Genomic DNA, 9556 nt, shown 5'->3' on the forward strand with positions numbered 1-9556 from the left:
CTCTCTCTCTCTCTCTCTCTCTCTCTCTCTCTCTCTCTCCTCCTCCTCCTCTCTCTCTCTCTCTCTCCCTCCCCTCCTCTCTCTCTCTCTCTCTCTCTCTCTCTCTCTCTCGTCGAGAAGGGCGTACTCGTGCCCGTGTCTACTGTCATGTATCTGCGCGCGTGTATGAGTGTATCTATTCGTCCGTGTATGCGCATATAGGGGTTGTTGCCCGACTGGCTGCCGGAGCAGCTATCTCTCCTGTCCGTAGCCACATCACGGAGAATCATGGGTCGTTCCCCGATACGGTCGACACGGTCCGGTGGTGGGTATCCGCGAAGGGGGCGAGTGGAACGGGACGTCGAGGGGGTGGCAGGAGGGGGACGGGGGGGGTGAGGACGCGGGATAGGGTGGGTGGATGGTTGCGCGAACCAACACACCGACGCCAATCCCTAAACGACCGCGAGTCGCGGCGAGGAGGCCACGGCGATGGCGTATACCGGGGTTACGTCACGCGAATCCACGGCGTAACACCTCTTCTTCACCTCCACCGCCACCGTCACCGCTGCCGCCGCCGCCGCCGCCACCGCGGCACCCTAGTTGGCACGTTGGCCTACACGTTCTGGAGGGCGGCGGGCGAGGGGTCGGCGGGGCGGGGGCGGGGGAGGGGGACGATAGGGGTGGGGAATTCCAGCGAGCTAGCGACTAGACTCGGCCCGGGGACTTGCTGGCCGAGTGGCTGACTCGACTATAGCGGGGTAGCGCTAGTTAGCCATCGGCAACTACGGGGGCGGCTCCCGGAGGCCACGTTGTCAGACGGCCGTTACCACTGTGTCATTGGTCGACTCCACCCACGGCGGCGCGTGAGTGTGGGGGTGAGCGCGCAAAGGGGTGGTGGGCGGCGCCAGGCGGATCGACGACGCTGATTCGGCGCCGGCTCGCCAGTCGCGTCGCGCCGACCAATCGACAGTGCGGGATTAGGTTGGCTGACGACGACGTTAACATCTGCCTTCCGGCAGCCAACGCTATTTACCAGCTACACGCTCGTGGCGTCGTTACTGCTTTTTTTTTCACGGTGTAGGTGTGAGTACAAGTGTAGGTGAATGCGGGAGCAAGCTACCGGTGGGAAATGATACGATGGAAAGTTGATGTTAGGCGGACAGGATGAATACGCTATCGATGACTGTACTTCTGTATTTTCATAGAAAGATCCTAAAAATGCGAATATAATTGGGACTTTTTTTTTTCCCTGTTGCAAGTGTCCCTTCAACTATTAGAATATTTATTGGACTGCCTGGTAATTATTTCTTAAAGCGAGATATATGCATGTAATCTGCAAATGCGTATACATGTATGACCCGGGAAAGATAGATGCGCTTAAATAGCGCCGGCTTTTTTTTTAACACACGTCATTACGTCTATTGATTAGGCCATTTTGTCGGCGTTATGTAATGACACGCCCCTCTAACAAGTGAGCTATCATTTGTGAACTGCGCACAACCCTTCGATCGATCACGCCCCCTTGACTTTCCGGCTTAACCGGTCGGTAATTGTATTTTGGTTTCGATCCTCGCTAAGAGAATCTGCAGAAACTCCGTAGATCGGATGATGTGTAGACCTGCCGGAACGACTTAATTAAAGCCTATCATCACCTGATCTGCACGGTCTCTGCAGATTAGACAACAAATTGTACAGTGTGTAGAGGTTCAAAAAAAAGCCGCGTCTGCGAGATTTCCACAATCTCATTTACATTTCTGAACTATATTCGTGTTATGTAAAATGCTTCTTTAAGCTATTTTTCTATTCATTATCGTGTATACGTTTCTAGTATGTGTTATCACTCGATAATTTTGTATTACGAATTTTATTATTACAATATTTTACAGTATATGTATGTATAAAGAAAAAAAAGACTGTCGCCTCTTCTCTCTCGAAAAAAATAAAGAACCATTCACAAATATACATTGGTTACGTTCAGCAGAGAAAGCTGCTTCGCAACTGTTATAAAATTCATTAATCTGATTGGCGTATGCTTTTAAATTCACTCAAGATGAAGAGAATACGCTAATCAGATTCACAAATTTTACAACGGTTGCAAAGCAGCTTTTTCTGCTGAACGCAGCCATTGTCAGATTTTAGAACAAAATTAGCGTTTAATATAATTATTTGCCATTCTCATAATTTCCATCGAATAATTCAAACTACATAAGTTTCGAAACGATATTAATAACATTTACAGCTGTTGTGGAGACAATGAACATTATATTGAATCCTTATTTGATTTCCAACAGGGAAGATTATTCTAATAGCAGATAATATTTTCACGAGTGTATAAATCTTATATTCTGATGTACTGCTCCATAAGGTGAGAGAAGCAATACATATTACATTCTGCTGCACGTATTCAGCAAGCATTATCCCTAGGACATATCATTTAATTGACACTGCTGCAACTGATCTTGCAGCTGAGCGTATCGCATTTGTAACGAGCGTTCTCGCTCTGTCTGCCTGTTGACATCTTCCATGAGCGCATTTATCCTTCTCGGCACTGCAGCCTCTTCCTGCGTCTGTAGAAACTTGAATGTTGACAGTTCGAGATGCGCCTGTTCTATTTGCTCCCACAAATCGTGCAGCTGCTTCGTCAATACTTGTGTTCTGGTCTATTTAAAAAATACAAAATTGTAATTGTGCAGCAGCCGAGAGCAATCACACATCTTTCAGGTGAAGAAATGTATTTCACGTGAAATACATTTTTAAGACTATGTAAATTGTAAAATGTAACTCTATTAATAACAGGTTTTTGTAATATATTGTAGTTCTAATTTTACTATTATATACAGGGTGTCTCATTTTCAATGATCCACGCAACTATCTCCAAAAATATGAAAGGTACGGAAAGATACATAAAATGAAAGAATGCGCCAAGTTAATCCCATACAAATTGATGGCTAGCAACGATTCTCGTCGTAACTTTACATAGAATTCCGAACGATACCAAATTTTGCTTACTTGATAACCTCCGGTAAGTACTTTCAACTTTTTCTCCATCCTCGCGGCGCGTTTAGCTTCGCCTGTCATATGCATACGATTCTCCTCTAATTTTCTCTCGCATGCTTCCACTCTGTCCTTCTTCGAGGCCAGCGTTGCGCGGGTGTACCGTTTCTGTGTTTCGAGATACAAAATTTGCGACAGACATTCTTCCCATACAGTAGTGTACGCATCCAAGCTCAATTCTCCATGCGCCATTCCTTCTTTCACAACTGCCATCTCGTCGGTTAACATTTTCTTAGCCTGGATTTGAATATTAATACAACGTTAATTTAATGGCTGTGATAACATAGAAATAGATATACACGTTTTATATCTTGTATGTACATTATGAAGCTCGTCCTCTTCGAACATCTCGTACGGATGTTGATCCAAATAAGTTTGAGACTGAGCTAATGATGTTGCGGCGCTCTTCCGATTGGACTGTGTTGGATTCTGCAGCGCGTCATAGTGCAACATTGTGATCATCTCCCTTTTTATCAATTCCTCTGCCTAGGAATGAAATAGTAAGATAGGAAATTAGTCCGTCAAAAATATCAATGCTGAGAGTAAATGTTTTCATATACAAAGAATCGCATACTCTCTGTAAATCGGTCAGTGGTGTGTCCATGTATGGTCTTAAAATATTCATATTTATATCCGCAGGTCGTGGTAAATCTCTTTGAATTACTTGCGACCTACGTGCCAGCTCTCTTTTTTCTGCAAGAGAGAAAGATAATTAAGCGATGCTCTTACCTACTGAGTTGCTCGCGCAAATAAGTTAGGCTGACTCAAGGCTGCATCCTGAGTGGCTATCAGCCAGCACAGATGCGCGCAAGCAATCCAGCAAGTAAAAAAAAAATCACAAACCAAGTAATTTACAACTTCCCATAAAAATTGAAATTTGAGACGGGAAACTTATAGTCAACCCAACTGGCTAGTTATTTAATTAGTTTATTACACAACGTTTCGACCCTATTCTTTTGGGTCCTTTTCGAGTGATACTGCAAATCAACAACGCAGTTATGAAATAATGTAGGTATCACTCGAAAAGGACCCAAAAGAATAGGGTCGAAACGTTGTGTAATAAACTAATTAAATAACTAGCTAGTTGGGTTGACTATAAGTTTCCCGTCTCATTTTTTAATCATTACTGGTGACAATAAGCAAACTCTCCTTTCGAAAATTGAAATTGTAATGAAACCAGTTTTGAAAAACATCTCTAAGGTTTTAATGCAGTAAAACAATCAATTGATGGCCTACTTTGTTCTAACAATTCCTGCTGTTGTCTCGCATCGATGTCAGCTTGGTCTTCGATCATCTCGGTTGTAGGCGCACTGGCACTTTCCTCGTTTGTCTCTCCGTCGTAGATGTCTATTTCGTAATCGTTACATGGCGCGGGTAAAGAACTCAATACCGCGCGCAACGAACTCTTTGCCTGCGTCTGTATGAGCGGGGTTTCCGAACCGTCTACGTTCTCGTCCGGATTTATATTAAGCTTATCGCGAACGGGTGTCGCCGCTAAAACCCCATTTTGCGTTCGTACCGACGCCCCGCCCGGTGTGTTGAACGAATTCACGGGCGTCCCGTCGCTGCGTTGCGACCTGAACGGAGTGGCCAAAATAGTATTCGGTGTGGCGACAACATTGGCAGGCGGTACAACGCCGGTGAAATCAGGATTGTTCAGCGGAGTGTTTAATCCGCCTGGAAGATAACATTCATAAATTGTGCACAACTTCAACATTACGCTCATACAAAGTATTACAAATTGTTATATTTTAAACCTTTTAGCGGAGTGTCCACGTGCGTAAGAGCCATGACATTTTGTGCCTCTTGCAATATTCTGTCTGTAGCGGCCGGTGTACGAGGTGTTACCGATGCATTCGTGGGTAACGAGTAATCGGCCAGTAAACTGTCGGAGAGCGTAATACCGCTTTCGGTGGCGACTTCTCGTGCGACCTAACGACAACAACACGTCAGGCCGGTTCTACATTGACCGTATCGTAGCGTCGCAAGCGTCGCGAATCATAGATTCGACCAATCAGCGCTGAATCGGAACTAGTCTGCGACCCTTGCGACGCTACGATGCGACTAATGTAGAGCCGGTCTTAAGCGACAAGTACGGGCAGACGCATCATAATTTCCTTCGTGTAAAATGAGTTAATTGACGAACGTACTTCCGAAGCTCTGCCAAGTTTCACGACTTGCTGTAATTCTTGATCGGAGATCTGCGGCTCTGGTAAAACTAATTTACTCCGTTTCTTCACAGGCTCTTCGTTGTTGAGCATACCCATTGGTATATCGTTTTCCTTGCGCTGCTTCAACTTCTGCTTATCCTTTCTGCGCTCCATTTCCTCCTTCTCTTGCCGCAGCTCGCCGTCCAGATGTTGCTGCCTCATTCTGGAAAAATCGATCGCCAACGGATCGACGTGCTCGCTGGAGGTGTCGTAGAAACCGGACGCTGGTCGTTTCTCAAACGGTATTTCCGTGTTATAATTCACGCCACGTTTGCGTTTGTTCTTTTGAGACACGGTAATACCGGCGGCTCTCAATTCTCTGCGCTTCTGCAAAGCGGCGAGCCTGCGCGCCTCCTCTAATTGCTTCTCACGCGCCTTACGCTTGGCCTTCTTTCCTTGAGTATTCGCCAGCCTGGCACGTGCCTCAGACAGCATCTCCAATTCTGTAGGGGAACCCAACACGATTAGAAACATGTATCCGTTTTGTTATAAAGTACAATTCTCTCTAAATAATTAAAAACAAAGGTAGAAGAGTCGCCACTTTTATTTTTACTGATTTTTACCTTGGCGAGTCTTCTCCTTACTTATTATACTTCTCTTTGCTGTAGAATGTGCTGTTAACGAAAACTTTCAACCTACCATCCTCGTCCATATCTTTAGGATCTGGTCTCGCCGGCTTTGTCTCCGGATTGGGATCAATTTCACCTGGTTTAAGTTTGCGAGGATCATCGACGGCATCGTCTCCTTCTTCTTTCTTTTGCGCTTGGTCACTGAAACAATTCAATGTAATATCAGGAGTGTATTAATCAGAGTAGACTGTTCTATACTTGAACAAAGCCCGCTCTGTTACTCACAGTAAGTATTCGTATCTCTCCAAACACTGCGCAGCTGTTCGACCAATAATAGGCGCGATGGTTCGCCACTGGGTAGGCATTAGCTTCGCAAGATGAAGCAGCTTTTCGTCTTCCTCTCGGCTCCATTCGGTCTTCTTTATACTTGGATCTAGCCATTCGAACCAACGTGCCTTGCACTGCTTGGCCGATTTTCTGTGTAACAAAGATGCAATACGACTCCATTGGTTCTTCCCATATTTCATTACAGCCGCCTTCAGGATTTCATCCTAAAAACAAAGAATTTTTTTATTTAACAAAGTTGCACAAACACACGCACACGCACACACAACGCGCGCGGGCGCGAAGCTTTAGGTTAGAAAATATTTCGCTTATCACTTACTTCTGTATTCCGCCAGACACCACCCTTTATCATAATCCGTGGCATTTTGTACCTCTATTCGTGCCGCTTTGTGAACGAAAAATATATTTTCAATGATAAAAAGCGCGAAAGACCTCACACACACACCTGCCATGAATAAACTGAAACAAACTGCAACACAGATGTGAATACATTCTTTTTATCGCGCTTTTAGCTTCTGTGCCACAGACTTCTATACACTACTAGATAGAGACCCTCTAATTAGAGTCTGGCCATGAGGAAGCACGCTGTGATTGGTCCGCCATTTTTCGTCAACACGTCAGATTCATAAAGTGGCAATTATTCAATTTAGCTCCCTCACTTCCAAAATCAATGAACTTAAGAGCCAAGACTGGATGCAGTGTTGTGCATAGATGATTTAAAAATTAGCTAGATAAAGATAAGATAAAAATATATAAATGTATCTTAGATAAGATAAAGATGATTTCGTTTTGAATATATCTAGATAAAAGATAAAATTATATGATGATTCATCTAGATAATTTTCAGATAATATTTTTAAGACTTCATGTAAACACAGTAGAAAAAGTTATTAAAAAATTATAGAAAAATTTAAATTATTAAGGGAGGATATAGAATAAACAACGATGAATATTTCTCGGTCCTATTTAGATATAAATCAAATTGAAATTTAAGCTATTTAATGGCCACCACCTTGCCTAGGTCCTAATTCAATGGGCGTTTAAATTTCAATTTGGGATATAGAATATATTCAGGTTAAGTTATATGACACACACATAAATACATGGTCTACAACGCCATCCATATTTAAATAATGTAACTGTTAAGTATTTTTATGTGGCCCTAAACCAAATTATCTGTACGTTATCTTAGATAATTTAATAAAAATAACACTATCTTTCATCTAAGATGCAGATATAGATAATACTTATTTTTATTATCTATATAAAGATAAGATAACGCTAAAATTTTATCTAGATAATCATCTATATAATTTTATTTAGATAACAGCAAACACTGACTGGATGTTAGTGTCTAAATAATTTTAATTTTGAGAGAGAGGTCCAGGTTTTATAATAAGAATATTCTTCAATATCGCCAGCAGTAATTAACAACGTAAGTATTTTCTTGACCATATCTGGCATTTTTAATAATACAGAAAATTTAATGCGAAAAATATTACCTCAGCCAGGGTTTGAACCTGGACCTCCTTATACTCTAGGCGGGCGTCTCACCAATTCGACCACTGAGGCCAACATGGGTATTATTTGTCGCAATAAATTTTCTGTATTATTAAAAATGCCAGATATGGACAAGAAAACACTGACGTTATTAATGTTTACGTGCAAATATTATGTATGTAATACTAAATGAATAAGATGCGATAAAACAAATACTGCTGAATGACAAGTTTTATTGAACTCCGACACCGTGATACGTATACAATTTTGAAGACCTAAATCTCGAAGTTTAATCGCTTTTATTGAGGATCTCAGCTGCCTGTTTATCCTCGAGTGACATATCGGCGTCATTCCATCCCCACGTAAACTTCTCTTGCGTATGTTCATCACTCGTTCGTTCATATAAGGAACCGTCGCCTGTTCGGGCCGCGCGTCTCTTTATTATGTCGTGGTTTACGGTCTTCAAATCGTACGCCCAGCCAAGCCAGACAAAAAAGTCGATGAAAGCGCATGTTAGGTTCGTGCGATAGTTGCCGAATTCGGCGGTCTTGTAATCCCATGGGAATGCGTGATGGTAATTGTGCCAGCCCTCGCCGAAACCACTGATACCGACGAGGTAACTGTCGGTGGCGGTAACGGTGCTACAATAAAAATATGAACACGTTTCTCTTATCGATTTTCATTTTCGCAGATTTACGATTCGGGGATTTCTTCAGTATAACTACACACATCAAAAATCAATGAAATTAGTCTCAATCGACGCGTTTTTATGCAAAACAAAAGAATCTGATAGAAAAAAGTGTTATTCTGTCCCGCGAAGCGAGAAATTAATCGTTAAACGGGTAACTTTCAAGTAAGACCCCTATCTAAAACGAAACAATATATGGTAACACGCCAATGTGAGTCACAATTAAGGCAAGATGTAGGTAGCCCAACTTGTAAATCTTAATATACACATTGTATATAGATTCACGATTTTCAAAAAAGATTTAAGATTTACAAGTTGGGCTACCTACATCTTGCCTTGTGACCCACATTGGCGTGTTACCATATATTGTTTCGTTAATCGTTAGGCCCGGTCTACAATGAGTCGTTAGTCGTTAGTCAGAGGTCGCAACTATATGTTGATCCTTTTCCTTTCTGGGTGGAAGAAAAAGGACCGACATATAGTTCCGACTTCTGACTAACGACTGACAACTCATTGTAGACCGGGCCTTAAAGTTAGCGACTTGACAAGTTAAGGATATATTCCGTGCTTTGATTGGTTCTTTGTTCAATGCCGTGTCACAGTTGTTCAGTTATGCATTGATAAATAAGGATAAAAGAATTTTCTAAAAGTTTAGTTTTTAAATGCAATAGTTTTCAAGAAGTGAAAAATTGTAATTTACGAAATGGAAAATTGTAATTTAAGTGATGCTGCTGCAGAGGAAATTGTTACAGTAAGCATTTCAGTAAAAAAAAAAACAAGTTTTACGGTTAGACGTTCATTACTTAGTAAAAGAGATAAAAATGCTTTGTTGTACGTCGACCAAACTGGCATAATATTTATTTATTTATAACGTTTCGGCTCCGTTTCGAGCCCTTCTCAAGTAAACTGAAACCATATGATATAAACATATAATAATATAAAATAATAAATTAAAGAGAAAACCAGAACACTAAAGAACAATATAAGGGGGAATACCTTAGATAGAATCTTATTACTTAGTAGCGGGAACATGATGTATCATGTAAGATGTGGCCGCATTTCATGAGACTATAAGTGTACAGCGTGATAATAAATTATAAATTAGAGGTAAAAGATTGATTGTATAAAGAGAATAAATAAATGACGTCACAATATAAATAAAATTAATAAATAAAGTAAATTAAAATAGGTCAAATGTGGTCAAATACATA

The 9556-nt window shown here is 41.7% G+C and overlaps 2 protein-coding genes across 2 annotated transcripts; both read right to left on the reverse strand.

Moving 5' to 3' along the window:
- Nucleotides 1-2294: 2294 nt before the first annotated feature.
- Nucleotides 2295-6679, reverse strand: LOC105561066 (cell division cycle 5-like protein). The gene is made up of 10 exons (XM_012010725.1): nt 6477-6679; nt 6098-6363; nt 5883-6013; nt 5184-5686; nt 4791-4965; nt 4270-4710; nt 3608-3726; nt 3355-3519; nt 2989-3270; nt 2295-2639 (listed from the first exon to the last, which is right to left on the reverse strand). The coding sequence occupies exons 1-10, from the start codon at nt 6519-6521 to the stop codon at nt 2400-2402; spliced, it is 2367 nt and encodes a 788-aa protein (XP_011866115.1). The 5' UTR covers nt 6522-6679; the 3' UTR covers nt 2295-2399.
- A 1191-nt stretch (nt 6680-7870) lies between these two features.
- LOC105561072 (acyl-CoA Delta(11) desaturase-like) lies at nt 7871-8330 on the reverse strand (the record flags this gene model as incomplete). The annotated part of the gene is made up of 1 exon (XM_012010733.1): nt 7871-8330. A coding segment is annotated over one exon (384 nt), but the record flags the coding sequence as incomplete, so codon positions are not given.
- Nucleotides 8331-9556: the final 1226 nt, after the last annotated feature.

The sequence above is a fragment of the Vollenhovia emeryi genome, unplaced genomic scaffold (genome assembly GCF_000949405.1).
Source record: "Vollenhovia emeryi isolate VEMERY1.0 unplaced genomic scaffold, V.emery_V1.0 DF939213.1, whole genome shotgun sequence".
NCBI classification, from domain to species: Eukaryota; Metazoa; Arthropoda; class Insecta; order Hymenoptera; family Formicidae; genus Vollenhovia; species Vollenhovia emeryi.

Excerpts from the sequence above, each read along its gene's own strand:
- LOC105561066 (XM_012010725.1), bottom strand. The coding sequence starts at position 6,521 with ATGCCACGGATTATGATAAAGGGTGGTGTCTGGCGGAATACAGAA. Across the intron at positions 6,364-6,476 it reads GTGTCTGGCGGAATACAGAA|GATGAAATCCTGAAGGCGGC; the intron begins GTAAGTGATAAG and ends CTTTGTTTTTAG. Across the intron at positions 5,687-5,882 it reads TAAAGATATGGACGAGGATG|AATTGGAGATGCTGTCTGAG; the intron begins GTAGGTTGAAAG and ends GTTCCCCTACAG.